At 39.5% G+C, this 19,800-nt stretch overlaps 1 protein-coding gene across 2 annotated transcripts; it reads right to left on the reverse strand.

Moving 5' to 3' along the window:
- Positions 1-1,373: 1,373 nt before the first annotated feature.
- HAUS6 (HAUS augmin like complex subunit 6) lies at positions 1,374-19,762 on the reverse strand. Of its 2 annotated transcripts, none has more exons than XM_009274289.1 (17): positions 19,729-19,762; positions 18,843-18,938; positions 18,029-18,107; positions 16,317-16,449; positions 15,594-15,741; positions 12,023-12,088; positions 11,852-11,903; positions 11,468-11,650; positions 11,019-11,203; positions 10,277-10,406; positions 9,592-9,688; positions 7,661-7,751; positions 6,168-6,243; positions 5,312-5,497; positions 4,286-4,421; positions 2,904-3,917; positions 1,374-1,994 (listed from the first exon to the last, which is right to left on the reverse strand). In XM_009274289.1, the coding sequence occupies exons 2-17, from the start codon at positions 18,932-18,934 to the stop codon at positions 1,942-1,944; spliced, it is 2,721 nt and encodes a 906-aa protein (XP_009272564.1). In that variant the 5' UTR covers positions 18,935-18,938; positions 19,729-19,762; the 3' UTR covers positions 1,374-1,941. The 2 variants fall into 2 exon arrangements, with proteins under 2 accessions (XP_009272564.1, XP_009272563.1); XM_009274288.1 differs by having other exon boundaries at positions 6,156-6,243.
- Between the last annotated feature and the right edge of the window lie 38 nt (positions 19,763-19,800).

The raw sequence follows: 19,800 nt of genomic DNA on the forward strand, positions 1-19,800 counted from the left end.
CTCTTCCATTTGTAAAGCTCTACCCCCTGTACCTTTTCCAGAATTAGCATGTTTACAGAGGAAGTATCACTGTGTATCACATTAAAACAGACTCAAAACCAGTAATGCCCATTCGAAAGCAAGTTTGTGGCCAAAAAGTGGAAAGCTTTCCTCTTAGACATGCAATGCACCTACATAAGAAAAATGGGAAGCCTCCCTGCCATTTGTTCACTGCTATGACAAAAAACAAGAACCACATGGTTGAATAGGCAGAATGGGGGAAAAATACTTCCTGTTTTAAATCTTTAAAAATGCTCTAAGATACCTTTATTTACAATTTTTCATACGCAACTTATAGCAGTGAGTAACAGTGCAGCCCTAAAGAGCAGTGGAGCCTGCTAGCCGAGTAACCGCTACTGCAAGCTCCTTCCCCCAGCCTCTTTTACATACCCACAGGAGCACAGCTGACAAACGCACTTCTTCAAGGATGGAACTACATGCAAAGGCACAGGCGATATAGGAGACATGTTTGCTACGAAAAAGTTATGGTTCAGGTCTTTCCCAGCAGTTGCTCTATAGCAGAACAAAACAAACAAACAAAAAAAACACTCTTCAGCAGCAGTCCCTGGAGACAATTATGTCAGAAGATGACCTGGGAACCTCCAGAAGCAGGGACAGAGCACATAAAACTGGCACAGATTGCACTACACATCGCAGCTGACCAGCTCCTTCCCTGGGGCAGCATGCCCAGGTTCCTCTGGTGGCATCCCAACCAGAGCTCTGTGGTCCTGCTTTCAAGCCTCTTCTGACTAGGCCATGAAAGCCTTGACAGTCACCTGGGGAACCTTTGTGAAATCACCAGTACCAAGCTCTAGAGCCCAGGTCTGCAAGGAACACAGCTTGGTGTGTTCCAGACAGCCCATAGCTAAGGTCAGAGCTTCCAATTCTCTAGCTGTTTGACCATGATTAGATCAACATGTAAATGGGCTATTAAGAAGCACTTGCCTCTTAGCTGTTAACATGTCAGCAGCCACATTATAGCTTCCACAACCAGCCACATAAGTCTTTTTTCATAAAGCTTGTCAAATTCTGCTTTGTAAGGAAGATGTCAGATACACGTGGAGATTCTTCTTAAAACCTATTTGCAACTGTTTTTGAAGAAAGGAGAAGAAAGATATACCAGAAGAACAACCTTTACTTAGCAAGCCTTCAAAACTCTGTAAACATATCACGTTAGGGGTCAGTACTTTTACAGCAAGAAGTTTATCTGCTGGAACCTCAACTTTCACATTCCCACCCCACAACAAACAGTATTATCAGTTACTTACGCCACAGTGTCATAAATGTGTATCAACTATTTGAGAATAAAGTGGCATTAACACTACCACAAGTCATAAGTTTTTACAACTTTAGTGTAAAACATTTATTCAGTAATACGCCTAAAGAAATAGGCACTTCGGTGACATTTATAAAAAGAGAGCAGCTTCTATCAACAGGTAGAACTGATGGCAATATCAACCAGAAGTATCAATACGAGAGAAGAATCCAATTAATTTTACTTGGTCCCCTACATTTTGGTGGGTTTTGGTTTTGCATTTGTTTGGGTTTTTGGGGGGTGGGGGGATTAGGGGCAAGATAGAGACACCAAATTTCACTATTTCTCATTTGAGACTGTTTTTCCATTTTCTAAGATTATGCTATCCGACCAACATCTGCTATTTTTAAAAATGTCCTTAAAAAGGAACATATACTTCTGTACATAAATGGTGGGCTGTACATAGAATGCTACTATGGATGACACGAAATTGGAAGAACAAGAGCAGGCAACAAGACTGGAATATAGTCCCCGCAAAAAATAGAAAGGACTGCAACATCTCCATCTAGGCAGTGCTTGGAGAAAATGCTACATGCTCAAGTGAGCCGTAAGTGTGCTACTATGGTTATGCTTCTGCTTTACAAATTCTACACTGATGAAGATTCCTTCGTGTCCGGCTTCTCATTCAACGGCTCTTTATCTGGAAGAAAAAAGTGTATTAGTTAGCACTCTGTAATATTCAATTAATTGACAGAAATACTGCTCCAAAAGTGTTTGGCGTATATTAAAAAAAATCATATATGAAATGGTACTTCTAATTTTGATAGCAGATGATTTTACCTTGCTTGGAACAGTTATCTGCACAGCCACAAATTTAAGTGAAAGCTAAATTGCAGCAAACCTTTGCACAAAATACAAATCTCACTACTCCTTGTTGCATTAAATTCCTAGTACTCCATTAAATACCACCTGTTTTGGTGAAAGTCTTCTGTATAACCATTACTGGATCATTTTTATTAATGCATTTCAAAAATTGACCTCACATGTAACTAAACACTGCACTACTGGTTAAACAAAGTTGACACTTTTGTTGGAAATTGGGTGAGGGGGCAGGCAGGCTGGAATGCAGGACATTTCATAATAAAAAGTATATTAATAAGTATTACAGACTATGAACACCTGACTGACCTCACAAAAGTTCCAATTACCTACAACACATTTCAAAATAGCCAAATTTCTTCAGAGTAAACACACTATTTCAAACTAACTTTGTGAATTCTCAAAATTTAACTTCAGATTACTTCATTGCTAAAGCACCTTAAGGCTTTTTGGGTTTTGGTTTGGTTTGTTTTTTTTTTTTAAATAGCTGCAGATTACCTCAGAAAGTCAGATGAGCACCTTTCCTCCTATTTGCAAGGTGTTGATACAACTAAAGGAAGCATGTTTCCTTTGCTTTTAAGTCTCATCTTCCATAAGGAATAACCATACAAATAATCCGTCTCCCTACACTTCCACAGCAGGGTTCAGCTATTCAGAGTGGGTTATTTATGGTAGTATATACAGTGGCAGAATGGACAAAATCTTGTTGCTAAAGTACATGGACACTTACCCTTCAATTTATGTATTAAGTCTAATGGGATTTCGTGTACCATTGATGCCATTTCCTCCAGATATTGACAGGATACCAGCAAAGATGACAGGGAATACTTTCTTTTATTAAGAGAGATTGGTGATGGCGTCTTGGTAAATTCTTCATCCAAGCAGAAGAGTTCGAGAGGACCGCACAATTCATCTCTCTCCCTTTTTTCTGGTCCAAGACTTAGGTCTGATCTACAACTTATAGATTCACCTCCATTATGTGTTTGATGCAGCTCCTCTTCACTTCCAGATGCAGTCTTTTTCAGCGCTTTAGACGTGTTAAACAGGGACTGTGGATCTAGCTTTGATTTTTGAATATCCCCTTTATTTTTTGAACCACCTGTTACATATGCACTGTCTATTACATCAAAATCAAACTCTGAGCTTGCAGATTTGTTGGGATCTATGTTATCAAGTTCTTCTGGAAGTGTCTCATCCAGTATCCCCAAGTGGGCAGCTTCACGACTGATAGAACTTAATGGAGATACATTCCAATGCAGCATCCCATCCACTAAGGAACCGTGAAAGTGGTCTGGAAGTAGAATATCTGTTCTACTATTTTTTTCTGAACAAACATCTGGAGTATTCATGCTCTTCTTTATGTACTGAAAAGTCTGTTCCGGATCTTCTACAGAACTTTTGTTCAAAACAATACATTTTAACTCCTGTTCTTCAGTTCTCTCACTCTCTTGCATTCCAGATGTTTCCAAAATTGGAGATTCAATGATATGACTTATCCTCATCTGCTCTCGAGGTCTAAATTCTGTACAACTTAATTGGGACTTCCTTTCTGACAAGGGAGGATCAAAGTCAGGTACAGGAGATGCAGGGATAGAGCACATGAATCTAGAGTCTGCCACCTCCTGCATTATAGGTCTAACATCCACTGGAGCTTCTTCTGTCATCACTTCAGTGGCGGCCAGCTCTACCTCTGATGAGCCCTCAGTCTGAATAGCTTTTCTCCATGAGCTTCTAATTTCAGTAACTAAATGGAACAAACCAAGGCAAAATTTTAGTACTTTCATACTCTCAATCCATCTGTTTTCTTCTGTCCCTTCAGTAACATAAGCAATCTGAGAAAGAAGACGTATAGCTGCTTTATATTGTTTATGCTTAGTTTTCTTCCTCAACACAAAGGGGATTCTACACAGGAAAAAAAAAATCTATGTTAAGTAATTCACAGTATTCACATCTTATTAGGCCTACTATGTTGTGTTACAGAGTGAGCCATTAGGATAACTTGCAGCTTCATTGAAATAATTACCTTTTTCTTCTTGTGTGACATGTATGATGTCAAGGAACTAATCGCATTTCCAATCAGTGAGTATTATAAAAACAGAGTTTTAGACTTACGCAGATTTTCTGGAGTTCGGGGAATTTGTTTCCTTGTTAAAAATGGGTTAAAAGCCAGTGAGCTAATGAGATCTTCTAATGTCATTCCTTTTCCTTCACCACTCTGAGGCGACTCAGATATCACTGTTTCTGCAACCTGCAGGATGTTGAGAAAGCAAAATTATAACCTTTTTATTTGTCAGTTATGGCTCAAAATAAATCCCATTCTCCAAATGATCTGAAGAGTTTGGAATCTCCTGACTCTTCTTTTGTCATTTACTACTTAGGCTCACAATGACCAGAGTGTCCTACAAACACAAAATTAAGATAGGGGACTGAAATCAGAATTTAATTCTAAGTTCCCTCATCATCTATGAATCAATCTTTAAAATAAGAAAATGTGCTCAGATAGAATATATTTAAGACACTAGTCAAGAACTGCATAAGCATGAAGACTAGAGCCACATTTACATAAGTAAAACATTTTAGCAGATGAAAAATAACTGTACCATTTCAGTGAAAGATGCAATTTACTTTCCAAATCAAGCTGTGGCACATCTTACAGTAATTCTTGTGAAGGAATTCCTTAGTTAAATCTTATATAAAATACCTAAAAGAGGAAATACTTAAATTCCTGCTTAATATTCCCAAGCCCCTATTAAATATTTAACCTGCATAACTCCAGAAACAGAAAGGACTGCTGCATTCTTAAAAAATGCAGTGGTTCATAGATTAAAGTATGAGAGCTGATTAAAAAAAAAAAAAAAAAAAAAAAAAAAATCACACCATGATTCTACTGAAAGTGCTATTCACTTCACCATGACTTGTAAGTATGGTGAAGTCAAGCTCCATGCTTTTGGGGTGTACTTAATTGGGCAGTGGCCCCTAAAACTTAGTGACACTGATTACTATCTAGCAGAAAAAAGTAACGTTTGACATACGCGGATTACAAGAGGCATTTTATGATATAATTAGTAATTTATTCTCTGAACTTAATGACCATTTATTTAAAAACAAACAAACAATTTAAAAATAATTTTTCCTAACCTCTTCTGCCAGTTCATCTCTGGCTTTCTTAAGAGGGTCTTCTTTTTTGACAGGAGACTCCATCTGGGTAACATGATCACCTGCATTCTCCCACATTTCTGAAATGGTGGACTCACCCTTTCCATTTTTTAAGATCTCCGGAGGCACAGGCTTTTTTTTTCCCTTGGAAGTTTCAATATGCACATTCTAGAGGAATACACAGGAATTATTAGAAGGTTTAAACTCAGGTGTCAGAAAATTAGCATGACGAAACTGCTGTACAAATTCTGAACAGCAATGGCCTTAGCGTTTAGTCAATGAAAATATTTCAGTCTTAAATTCTAACTAAACACAAAATATTTTTACAATCATATTTAAAGTAGGACATAAATAGTGGCAAGGATAGGGTGTCACATAGAACACAGATGACTCATCTGCAACTACCTTAAACACACTACAGTGAACAATTGTGCAACGGACAACTGTACATCCAAGTTGCTTTTAGGCCACATTATAACCCTTAAGTTCACACACCACTTAAAGAAACATCAAAGTCTGACCACTGCTCACACCAAAGACTGTTTCAGCAAGCAGGGAATCAGTGACACACTGTACATTGTATTGGAAGTCAGGTGCAAGTGCACCTACTTCCTACTGTCCTTTCCTAAAGCTTAATGAAGTCCCTGGCAGTTAGCATTTACAGTTTTACGTCACTGATTCAGATGTGTAAAAATACTACTTTAAAAAACTAAAACAAAAAACTACAACCCTCCCCCCCAATACTAAGTCTAGGCTTCAATCAATGTAAAAAGCAAGTATCATAAGTTTAACTTCTTTGACAGGTAGGAAATTACTGAAGAATAACCTTTTCAATTACCACGTCTTTTTTTTCAGATGCTTTTGACAACTCCAAAGGCACTGAAGAGATCCTTGGGGCGTTGGGAGGTGTGCGGCTAATGGGGAACGGGGGGAGGACAAAAAGAGGTTTTAGAGACAAATTAAACAAGTGGCATGCAAGTCTTAGTAGAAGGCCATTACATATTGTGTGCCCCGTATCTGTCCGTTACGATTTCCCTCAATTCGTCCCGGTCATCAGAAGGCATTTTTACTATAGGGAGAACATGTGACAATTAGAGCAGATTTAGCTCTAGTTGAGTATCAGCCTCCCAAAATTAATATATTATGAAACTTTTCCCTCAATTACCAAACAGAAGAAGGGACTTTGTGATACATTTTGTAAACAAGTCTTCTGTATTCTGCCATCAAAGATAGCTAGAAAGTCTTCTGCAGTCTTGATAATGTTCTTTTCCCTAGATATTCTTCCTCCAAATCACCTCTGGCATCCGCAGGTCTGTTCCTATATGAACTTACTGATATTTGACAATCACTTCACTACCAAAAACTTGAGTCTTATCACTTCTGATGAACATAATGCTAACTGCATAGCTCTTTAAAATATAAGGCACAGTCCTCACTTGTTAGGAAGAGCACACCTTAAAATGTTAATATTTGCTGTTATCTGTCTTTAGAATCAGAAGCAGACAAAAATCCATGCTGTATTAAGTCACTGAGAGAAATCCCAGGCTTTAATTGTTAACTACTTGGGACAACCTTTGAGACTTAATGCAACTATATCTACTGATGTCTAAGTATAGGACAGCCTTCCTTTGCTAACGCCCTTTCTCTCCTAGTAGGCAACTTTCAAGTATCTGTAGGAGTCATATTATGAAATACAGTGTAATTCAAAAGGTCATGAAACCTTCCTGGACTAAGTAAATGACAAACAGGCCAAAGCTTTTTAGAATAACATTGTTTTGTGTTCTATCTTTTGCTGGAACTGTAGTGAGAGAAGTTACAGAACAAGGTGATTTTAGAAAATTCATGAGAAAAACCTTGTTGAGAGGGTTTAGCACAGCGATTCTGCTTGGGAGTCACGAGTTTTTTGTTTCGGTTCAGTTTTAGTCGTTTTTTCTTTTAAACACAAAAGAAGGGCTCCTGTGAATGTCTGTTCTTTTATTCTCAGGCTATACTGAACATATATGCCTACCTCAACCCAGCCCAAGAAACAGAATTCTCTGTTTTCTCCACCCACCTCTTAAAACTTGAAAGAATGTAGTTAAAAAGATAAAAACCTTGCAACTTGGCTGCTGCACATCCTATTCAGCAGCAATCAGTTGATCAATCTGTCAACAGCTGGAGAAAGCAGCAGTTACTTTAGGACTGTCTTGCTAAATCAGGTGGATGTGACATGTAAGGAGTGGGCTACTGAAATATTCCACTAAGGATCAAGAGATGTAGTACATTCAACTCCAACAAGCAAATTTCTATTCTTTCCACTGCTTTTTTATCAATTTCTCATTAACATCATACCATCTTGGTGGTGGCGTTGACTTATCCATCATAGTTTCCAATGCCCCATCATCTTTCTCATAACATACTTCATAAACAGAGTCACAAACATCTAGAAAAGCAAGTCAAGAGTTTTATTATTGCTTCCTTTTTTTTTTTTTGCTCAGGCTTCCCAGGTGACACAAGTGACTCAGACCACTTCTGTAGACTATTCACAGGATGGACTTCATGAACACTTCAAGAAAAATAAATTAATACATAAGCAGGACAGTGAAATTAATCCTTTTGCTCAAGTACCACCTGCAGCCACAGATGCCACTAGCAGCCAGCACCTATTTGTGTTGTTCCTGAATGCATGTTCGAGAGGCATGATTCTATCTGCTACCCTGCACATATTAATTGCACATTCCACCTTCCTCCAAACTACAATCCCAGCCACATGTCATCATTACCCCCTCCTCTCCACATACGCATCAATTGTGTGGCACATCAATTCCACAAAGCAAAATTCCACCCATGTTTTCCCCACCATCTTCACCTGCATTTATCAATAAATATCTCTGTGGACATACTCATCTCTCTGATCACCGCTGCCTCAGTCCAAGCAAGGCAAGGCACACTGTAAGGAAATGTTTTGTACGTTACCAGAGGAACACATACCTCAGCTCAGGACCCTCTAGAACAATAAATATCTATTCTGGCACATTGTTTGGATAAAAAGCCAGAGTTTAACCTCAGTAGATCTCTATTAACCCTGAATTTCAGCTTCTCAAACATAAATGGCATTTCCTTTTACATTCACCTCAACACCACCTCCAAAATCCAAGCTCACTTCAAGAAGTTAGGTGAGGTTAACGTTTTTTTTAAAGCTTACCATGTTAACAGGCAGAAAGTTAGTCTTCTTAGTGGCTGGATTCTCAGGTCAAGCATCTTAACCACACAGTAGAGCAAATGCCACAGACACTAGTTTGTCTCAAGCTTTCTGATATTACCAGAAGCTCACAGCACTATTGCGCAGTGCTTTAATCTTTGAAATTTTTAAGGCAAATGACCTTCTATTTGCAATGCTATAGCCTTTCCTTTGCAATTTCTATAGACTTACACCTACGTACCCTCAGACTGCTGGAGCAGTGCTTTCACCTTTGTAACCAAAAGGATCTTCCCCCTATTACTTTGCAGCTTGAAATCAACACACATCTGCTATGTCATCTTTCCTAAAAGGGACTGCAAATGACAGCTGATTCAAGCTGTCTTCCCCCTCCTTTTCCACCCTTGCTTTGTAGCCTTAATTTATAACTCTATACTAGGGACAGTCAACACTTGGTCAATAAGCACTACCCAGTAAAATACAATCAGCTCATCAGCCGATTAGCATGTGTAACATCCATGTCTGATCAAAGTGAGCTCTGATCAGCACTGTTAACCCAATGACTGAGAGCAACCAACACAGAGATCAAGTGAGGTCCTGATCAAATGGCATAGTAACTGTGGAATAAGTATTTCAGAATGCACCAGGGAAAGATGCTTACCTGGGAAGACACCTTCAATTTTTCTTTTCCCAGCTGACCAAAAGGAAGTTTTATCTTCTTTCTCTCTTTCTTATTACTCCTCCAACCTGAAGCAACTTTTACTGTTAGAATGAATGTATTCTCTAGAACCCATGAATGAACCTTTGTACATGGAAATCTGACTCAACATTCTTCGTGCAAGAAGAAAATACCAAACAGCTTCAGCATTGGTTTTTTGCCATATCAAAAGTTTCAGAGAATCTTTGAGACATGACAAGGTTGAAAAATGTAAGGCAATTGCGGCAAGGAGTCATTCAGAACCAGATTATCAGAGACTATCAAAGATACTTGCAAACGCAAGCAGGGAGTCTTTTCAATTCCAAGTAACTTTCAACAATTGTGGCAGAGGCGGAGAAAGGAAAGAAGCTTCTCCTGCTCACCCACCTGAAACTGATACTAGATGTCGACAAAAGACACTATCCTCATCTTCGTCTTCTGCAAGATTAAGAGAACGGGGTGGTGAAGCTCTTAAATCAAGTTCCTTTCAAAAGAAAAAAAGTTACACAAGTAGGCTGAAAAAATCTGCATATTAACAGCAATTAACAGACAATTATTTACAACAGCTTTTCTGCAAACCAGCTGTCAGACTCAACATGAAACTTTTCCTCTCTCTGCTGGGTAGCTAGGCAAGGGTATAACCTCAGATCCCTGTATCAATGTGAGTGTCAAAATGGAAACTATTGTTCATTCATCAAGCAGATCACTTTAAAAGGGAAAAACAGAACTCAGCAGACATTCAGACTGATAGAACATGAAAGCTCAATTTCCACAGGGGGATGGACATGGACAAAACCAAAACCAATCAGCTCGCTCTTATGCTGATCTACTGTCTTGACAAAATGGTTCCATCCCCCCATCTCAAATGAAGACACTAGCTGTCATTACGTCAAATGTATCTTCTTTAAGAAAGACTACTTCATAAAGCAATTTCTGCCATATTGTGCTATCCGATTCCCTAACCTTACATATGAAGCATAAGCATTGCAATAGAACACACCAGCTTAGATGCATCCTCTCTCACCTTCACCCTTTCTCCTTCCCAGAATCAGATAAATTGAACACTACTTACTGGATCCTGATCTAAGGTTAAATTAAAAGGACACAGGTGAAGAAAGCTTTTCCACTTCACTTCCCAGTCTTCCTGTTTTCTAGAAATAGACCCACTCGTCGACACACAATGCTGTTGCTCTATTTTTAGCCTGTAACATATGAGCATGAAAAATGAACATAACACATCTGTTGGTGGAGATAACAATTCTGCATAAAGATGGAGAGTATTATGTGTTCCCCTTATTCTGCAAAATCTTTGATATGTATCAAAGATTATTCATGCATTTGTGCATGTACTAAGAACTAACCGAAAATCACAACCTAAAAAGCAGCTGCTAGGTAGTCTTCATGTTTCTTACAGTAGAATTGGAAGAACTATACTAAAATACATATACACAATGAGATACACACTTAAGCTTTCCCTAATCCAGTTTCAGATAAAGTTTTAAAATCCCAGAACTGCTTAACATAACAAGAAAAAAAAAATAATCGGATCAGCTAGCAAATGAGGTCCCCAGGAACAAATCCTAGAACATTAATGAAGCAAGGGCAAAAAGCTGAAGTTACCTAGAGAAGAATCTCCTCAGTTAGAAGTTATATAGATAATCAAGACAAATGTGAATTTCCCAGAGGCAACAGAAAAAGATTGAACCAACATGTTTTCACTATAAATGATATTATTTTAGAAAAGACTGCAAGGTACGAAGACATGGTCCTTAGACTAAAGAACAAGGAACCAGAGAAAATTTCCAGACAATTACCTCTTTGCCTCCAAATCCTGTAGTACTTTATTGCGGAGCGTAATCCTATTCTCAATGACCTGAAGTTGTTGTTTTAATTCAGATTGACAACATTCATCTCTCAATGTCCTCAGGGCTTCATTTACTAACTGAATAACTGTTAAGAAATTCAGTTTTTCAGCTTCATATACATTTCCTGTACAAAGCTTGAAGCATAGCAAGCAAGAAAAAAAAAAAGAATTAGTGAACAGGATCAATATCAGAAAGTTAATGGCTGAAACATAACCAATACAAAACAGCAGCATAATCATAACAAACTTTTACATACAAATTAGACATTTTCTCCATCCTTGAGCAATCACCTCTAATCATCTATGAAGTACTTTTTTTTTTTTTAATTTATCTAACTACATGCCTGTGGACTGAAAAAAAAAAAAAACAGTTTAGCAAGAAGGACAAAAATTACTTACTTGGTGTATGTCACTTTCAACTCTGTGAGCCAACAGCCACGGAACACTGAAAACAACATTAGTTCCATCTAAAATGCACTGACCAACACAATCTTCAAGTACATCAAGTACAGAATCCACAACTTCCTTTTCCTTTTTCAGAGATGTAAGCATTTCCATTATAAGTGTCCACATACCGCGGACCTTAATAGGCAAGGAGGACAAAAATGCTACATTAAAATGTTTGCCACCTATAATGACAGAGTATCAAAACAGCATAAAGGCAGAAGAAGGGGCTAGCATAACCACAGGTAGACAAGTAGAAAGAACAGTATCTCAGAGTATGTACTGCAAAAATGTAAGAAGAAATACAGTACGCTGCCACAGCAGAAAAAAAATGCTCACCTTTTGAATTCTCCCAGTTTTGTCATTTTTGTTTTGGTCATTTTGTTTCATCCTATATGCACATGCAAAACAAAAGTTCAAGTGGACTACAATGAAATTATAGTCCATATTTCATAAAATTGAGAAATCAAATTTATATATGCTAACTTAGTTACAAGGAAAAACACTTACTTGCAAGACTGTATCTGCAGGACTGCATATTCAGACTTCATCTGTTTTATTTCTTTAATTAAAAGCCTAGGAAAAAAGTGAACAGTTACCACAGATTTTTAAAAAAATCCAAGTTTCTACCCTGCTATTCTCAGAATTCCTTACAATCACTAACCAATCATGCTCATTCTTTCCAAATCTGCATACTGAGGCAGTTTTGGAACGATGAAAACAAACAAAAAAAACCCCAACCACACTTACCCTTGACTTCCTCACCGTGACTTTGTGCAGAAAGACAGCCAGGGAAGCCACTAAGGTATTTGTAAATTAAGCAATTAAGCTGTCACTTATTCTATTGCAATGGAACAGCTTTTATTAGACCCAAGAACAATAATGTAGTTACTAGAAATATACGTTAGTAATATAAACCTCCAAATATATTCAGCAATTGTACAGTACCCAAATCCCTCAGTTTCAAAAAACTAGACAACAGAGTACCGGAGTACAAGCAGCTGGACTACTAAAGTCCTTTTGCCAAAGCCAAAGTGCTTTTTTAAAATTTTTAAGCATGTAAAAACACAGTGGCCTGTTTTTCAGAAACACTGGGTGCCTGAATCATGCTGAATTCTAAAGGATCTTCAGAGTTCTGATGCCTTCTTGAGAATGAAAAAACTAGAGAGAACTACGTTTTTGAAGGGTACCACTCACAAGCTAAGCAAGAGCACTAACGCTTCCCAAGCAGGGTGAGAGGAGATGCAGAATTATAGAAATCAGAGAAGTTTAGGAGACTTTGACCTCTGGAAATGATGTTGTTGAGCCTTCCACTGAAAGCAGAGCCTTCAATTATGTTACTCATGGTTCTGTCAAGCCAAGTCTTGAATGTTTCCCGCACGGAAGATTCCACCACTTTTCTGGGCAACCTATTCCAGGGTTTAATTCTTCTCGCATTAATTTTTTTCTATTTTTTTTTTGTTTTTTCATCCAGATGGAGTTTTCTCTTAAGCACCTTGGGCCTGTTGCCTCGTCCTGTCACCATACATACTTGCGAAAAGAGCACCTCCATCTTCTCTACAACTACTGTTTAGATATTGGAAGATTGTGATTAAACCCCCTGAGCTATGTCTTCTTTGGGCTAAACAAACCCAATTTCTACAGCTTTTACTCATATGTGTCAAGTTCTCCAACCCTCTAATAACTGTGGTCCTCTGCTAGACTCTCTCCTATATTTCAATCTCTCTCCTTAACTGGGGGAACCAAAACTGAACACAGTATTCCAGGTGTGGCCTTAAAATTGCCAGGTAGAGTGAAATACTTCTCTTGATCTGCTGGCTGTGCTCCTTTTCATACAGCCTAGAAGGCTGTTGGTCTTGGCTACCAGGCCATGTTGCTGACTCGTGTTCAGCTTATTGCCCAAAACTACTCTCACCTCTGGTTCTTCTTAGCAGAGCTGCTCCTCAGCCAATCACCCACAAGCCTGTGCTGCTGTTGGGGATTATTCCATCCCAGGTGCAGGATTTCACACTGATCTTTGTTAAACCTCACACAATTCTTGTTGGGCAAGTCTCCAAACCCGGCAAGGTCTCCCTGTGTAATGGCTCTTCATTCCAGCATATTTTCCTTTCCTTTCCTACCTTTCCTCACAGTTTGGCATCACCTGCAAGTTTGGTGGGTTTGCATTCAATCCTGTCATCCATATCCCTTATGAAGACAAGGAATAGTATAAGACCCAGTATCAATCCCGGAGGAACTCCACTCATGATCAGCTGATCATGACCAGTTAGACTTTGAGGCACTACCACCCTTTGGGCTTACCCCTTTAGCTCGCCTTCTATATTTCCAAAGATGACAGAACAGTTCTGAAATTATGCCAGGTAAGTACCTCTGCACCCTTGGATGCATTCCATCAGGTAGCAAAGGTTTGTGTATGTCCAGATTGTACACATGAACCTCTGCTTTACCCTCTTCTACTATCAGTGGTTTGTTGCTTCTTTCATCATTGCTTCTTGGCACAGAGGCTGGGCTACTGACCTTACCCATGAAGACTGAGGCAAAGAAGGCATTAGGTATTTCAGCCTGTGACACTTGTAACTTAACACTATTTCATTCAGAAGCAGACCTAAATCCTCCATGTACTTCCACTTCCTAATAACATACCTATGGAAGCCTTTTTTCAGGCTCTTGGAGCTTTGGCTGAACTTTGGCCTCCATAACTACATCACTGCACACCTGAGAATTATTTCTGTATTTATGCCTGGGAGTCCCTTTTCTATATTGCATACGCTGCTTCTTTGGTTTCTGAGCTCTGTCACTAGCTCACTGGTTTAACCGGGCTGGTTTCTTGTTATGCCTGCTTCTTTTTCCACTGAAGGGGTTGGACCACACTTGAGCTTCAGCAAGGATCTCTGAAAATATCACAGCACCCCTGAGCCCTTCTGCTTTCCACACAATACCTCCTAGCAGTTCCCCAGGCAAGTGGAAATCTGCTCTTTTAAGTCCAGTGTCATTACTCTTCCACTTGTCTTCCTCATGTTCCTTAGGATCTTAAGTTCTACAGTCTTGGCTGCAGTGACCATAAGGCTCCTGTTGGCAGTTATGTCTCTAGAACTTTCTCTTACATGTAAGCAGAGAGTTCAAAAGAGCATCACTCCGACCCAGCACACCCAGTGATTGCATTACAAAGTCATCCTCCAGTTTCCCAGATTGCTAATGCACCACTGTACTGTTTTCCCAGCAAACACCAGGGTAAGCTGAAATCCTCTATAAGAATCAAGGCCTGCAGGTCTGAGGTGTGCTTGATTCATCTGAAGAAGGCTCCATATACCTTCCCTGGTAGAGAGGAAGAGGTGTATAGCAGACACCCACCATAAGGTCTCCCTTGATGCTAAACCCTCTGATTTTGATCCAAAGGCATTAAACAGACCAGTCCTCTTTGTACGGAGCTATGCTGCAAGCACTGAAACTGCTCTTTTACCTGCAGTGCAACTCCCCCTCCTTTTCTGCCATTTACTGAACAGCTTGCAACTGTCCATGACACTGCTCCAGTCATGTAAACCACACCACCCAAATTCTGTAAATTCCAATGATATAAAACTCTCTGCCTGCACAGAAAGTTCCAGTTATCCTTGTTTCTCAAACTGGGAATGTTTTCCATACACAAGAAGAAAGAATAGCATAATTTTGGTGAAATAATTAAGGATTATGTAATTAAAAAATGTGTTCCACAGTGATTAAGCAAAGACCAAATGTTTCAGCCCGAGACAGTCTTAGGATGAGATATGACCCTTCAAAAGTTAAGAAATGATAGTGCTATACATACAGAATTCCCTGATCATTTTTAATGCCCAAGTAACCATATCTTCCGAAATACAGCATCCCCTAACTGAAGAACTAATTTCTTTAGACTACTATGCTTCACAAAAGACCCTACAAACAGAAGAACTGTCAATTAAAGGAGTTAAAGGGGGAAAAAATGGCGAGAAGCTCAACAGAACTCATGATGTAAAGCAGATGCAGCCTCCTCAAATCCTTTTAAAAACACACACACAACTCAGCTTTTGTGAAAAGACTCCAATTTTTTAAATGCATTACTTACTGTGATTTTTTCTTATATTCTTGAATAATAAAATCTTCCTTTTGCAAAATCTGCAGAAGTTTATTGTATGCAACTCTCCATCTTGCATTTGCCATGTACATATCCTTAGGTCTCAACTTTACAGCTTCAGCAAAAGGTATATCAGTGCCTAAATGAAAGGTAATGTTTGGATTACATCATTCAAGTTCAGCAAATAGACAACTCCCTAATCTACCTAGTTTAAACTGAAAGAATCACAAATCAAGATGCCCATTTTACCTGGACTAAAATGAGTACGCAGTGTACTGTCTTTTTTGCCAGTTCTTTCTGTTGTATACATTTTCATTCCCTCACTCTCACTCCCTTTTCCTATTCTTTAGGTCACCAAAACAATACAAGATGCCTAGAATAGACAGTTCTGATCCTTCAGAACTCCTCAAGTTGTGAGAAAGAGTATAATATAGTGGTCCAATATTTTTGGACCAAATCATTGCTTGTGTGGGTAATGGTATACAGCATTACACAGATGAACCCTGGAGGAACACCCATAAAACAACAGAAAGCAAAACAACCTGCACTGTTCTATCAGCAGTAGCTGTATGCAAGGGCACAGAACCCTGTGAAAGATTTTGAACCGAGCAGCCAGCTCAGAACTATTAAAGCTCTTGGCATATATTAAAGACTTGACAGATTTACTGTCAAACATGACAAATGAAGCATTTTTATTCTTCCATTACAGCTTACCTACGCAGTTCGTTTTCATGTCCTCAAACACTACGTGTCTTGCAAGCCGATACAATAGGTGAATAAATTTAGGACCAGCAGGAGAAATAAATGAAGAAGGTGTAATTTGTGGAAGACAGCTTTGGTTTTCATTCTAGAAAAGTTAAATTGGTTTTAAACACAAAACTAATCTAAGAAATAAAGCCTAAACAACAGCCATCAAACATTTAGCTGAGTACCAAAACACTGCAGCTTACTTGCTAGCAAGCCTGATGCAAAGCTAAACTACTTTGCCACCACAGTTGACATCTACTCATCAGCAGAAGAGACTAAAACTTTTTGAATGTTCCTCCCACCATCCCTAGTTCTGTACACAAAAGACAGTTTCAACAAAAAGACTGAAATCAGTGTTGGGTAAACATTAGAAATCTCTGCCCTCCTCACTCCTAACTGGTAATCCCTACCTTTGAAAAAGCATTCCAAGTTTTCTTTCACATTTTCTACTTAAGTCATTAATCACTTGTCCTGGTTTCGGCTGGGATAGAGTTAATTTTCTACATAGTAGCTGGTGCAGCGCTGTGTTTTGGATTCAGGGTGAGAACAATGTTGACAACACACCAATGTTTTAGTTGTTGCTAAGTAGTGCTTAGTTGGTGTGAAGGACTTTGCAGCTTCCCGTGCTCTACCAACTGAGAAGGCTGGAGGTGCACAAGAAGCTGGGAGGGGGCACAGCCAGGACAGCTGACCCAAACTGGCCAAAGGGACATTCCATACCATGTGACATCATGCTCAGGATATAAACTGGGGAAAGCTGGCCGGAGGGGGCCGCTGCTCGGGGACTGGCTGGGCATCAGTTGGCAGGTGGTGAGCAATTGCATTGTGCATCACTTGCTTTGTATATTATTATTATTACTACTATTATTATTAATTTTATTTCAATTATTAAAGTTTTTATCTCAACCCACGAGTTTTCTCACTTTTACTCTTCCGATTCTCTCCCCAACCCCACCGGGGGTGGGGGGAGTGAGCGAGCGGCTGTGTGGTGCCCAGTTGCCGACTGAGGTTAAATCACGACATCAGCGTACTTTGTTCTGCTTTTATCTTACTCAAAGATATTGCATTGTTGGCTTTCACCTTGTCCATTACTACTAAAAAAATAAAAGTGTTCCAGTACATAAGGACCTGATTTCTAGAACTATCATTAAAACAAAGGCAGCATGAGAAGATAACATAATAACCAATGATACCTGAGGCAATCAATTTTAGTTTGTCTCCTTTCCTTTAGGAAGCTCACCTTAAACTTTAGTCCTTTTCCCCATATATAAGGAAACACTAATGTTAAAAAAAAGTTTTTCGTGCATCTGAAACCACTTTCACAATAATAAACACCTTCCCAGGCTACCTAAGCAAACATCTCTCAAGTTGAAGAAAATTATCACCCAGAGCTGAGAACGGAAGCTCTAGGCTTCTGTTTAATCAAATACCATTATTCAGAAGCAAACCACAGCAGTTTTAAGACTCAAGATTAAGTCTCCATCATCTAAATTCCACCATGCCACAATTTTTTCCTCAAACAAGTCTAAGATGTGAAATAAGACACAAGGTAAAACTGAATTCTTTGGTAAAACAACCTTATTTAAAACTCTTATTTAAAAGCACCACATATTCTCTCAAAAAAGAATGAGGTCACAGAAACCCATATAGCATCAGTTTCCACTCTTCATAATACTCACTGCAATATCTTTTAGCCATATACAGCACTGCTTCCTAAACTCAGGATCTGTTAAGTTTCCTGCTGGAAAGGAACAGTCTCTTTCCGTTTAAACAGGATGGGGAAAAAGAAGAGAGAAAAAAAAAGAAAAAGCAATTTCAAAACATGTTCAAATATTCAGTTACCTAATTAACCATTATAAGAACAAGACTAAGACAAAGATTTCTTAGTGATGCCTCCTGGAGGAGACAGAAAATGAGGGGATATAGCCTAGACCAAGAATAGCTAAAAGTTTGTTAAATGACAAGGTTTTCTTGCCATAATAAGTTAATCACAGACTATTTCAGAGACAGATTTGCCTGCAGCTCTTTTTAACTCAGGAGAAGGGAAGAGGGAAAAAAAAGGGGTCAGAATGCTGACAATTTTCATATCACTAGCCTTCCTCCAGCTACTTCTTTAATGTGTAAGCTAAAACAGCTCGGATATACAATGAAAAACATTAAGGAAGATGGGGTTCTTGCCATGTTGAAGATCCTGGCAGCAATCCATGGTACTCACCGTTTGGTCAGGGACATGAATGGGAAAGGTAGATTGCTTTGCAGCTATGAAAGTTTTTACCAAACTTGCCAAGTTACAGATACTATCAGAAACACTTGAATTAAGGCACGTTTTCTGATACATTACAAAGTTGTGATCAAGAGGAAACAAATTCTCTGACTGTATGTTCTTTTCCCACAGCATACCCCAAAAGGCCACTTCCCCCCTCCCCCAGCAACTGCATTAAACCATATTCTTGATCACGTGCACAGCAGTAACCTCACAGGCCAAATACTTACCTGAAAGCTTCTGCTGCGCGGGACTGATCCAGCTTTGCAAACAAGAAGAGGGCAATGAGATGAAACGCACTGTTGTTTGGTTTATCAAACATCTTCCTAATACACAAATAAACAGCTACATCAGAAGTAGTCAGGATGCCGAATTAACACAGCATTTTTATTGGCCGCTTAAGATTACAAATTACTACTTTGCATTAAAATGTTACAAGTTGTACATTGAATGCTTTATTTCGTGCATAGTTAAAAATATACATCCTCCAGCCTATTTAACAAAGTTGAAATAATTTCGGTGAGAGCATTTTCTCTCAAAGAAGTTTTCAAACCAGAGGTATGGAGCCCATCAGCTCACTTTCGCCATATGACTGTGCGGGATGTATCAATCGGAGAGCAAGAGTTATTACTATTTCTGGGTCTCATTTCTTCAGACATAGATAACACAGATCACTACAGCAATTCAGGCATTTCCTTCGTCTTACGTATAGCCAAGGGCACCAGGCCCCTCGGCGGCCGAGACCCCTCCTCGAGGCGTGCGCTCCTGGGTGAAACCCAGGACCCCGCTCGGCGGCTGGCGGCCGCAAAAGCGCCCCCCCCCTTCTCCCCCGCAGGTATGGAGCCCATCAGCTCACTTTCGCCATATGACTGTGCGGGATGTATCAATCGGAGAGCAAGAGTTATTACTATTTCTGGGTCTCATTTCTTCAGACATAGATAACACAGATCACTACAGCAATTCAGGCATTTCCTTCGTCTTACGTATAGCCAAGGGCACCAGGCCCCTCGGCGGCCGAGACCCCTCCTCGAGGCGTGCGCTCCTGGCTGAAACCCAGGACCCCGCTCGGCGGCTGCTGGCGGCCAAGCGCCCCCCCCCCTTCTCCCCCGCACTTACGTTCCCAGTACCAAGCCGGCCGGCGTGGGGGGCGGCCTCCCAAACGGCCGCCTAATGGCCGCCACCCGCCAC

The sequence above is a fragment of the Aptenodytes forsteri genome, unplaced genomic scaffold, assembly GCF_000699145.1.
Source record: "Aptenodytes forsteri isolate BGI_AS27 unplaced genomic scaffold, ASM69914v1 Scaffold46, whole genome shotgun sequence".
Lineage (NCBI taxonomy): Eukaryota > Metazoa > Chordata > Aves > Sphenisciformes > Spheniscidae > Aptenodytes > Aptenodytes forsteri.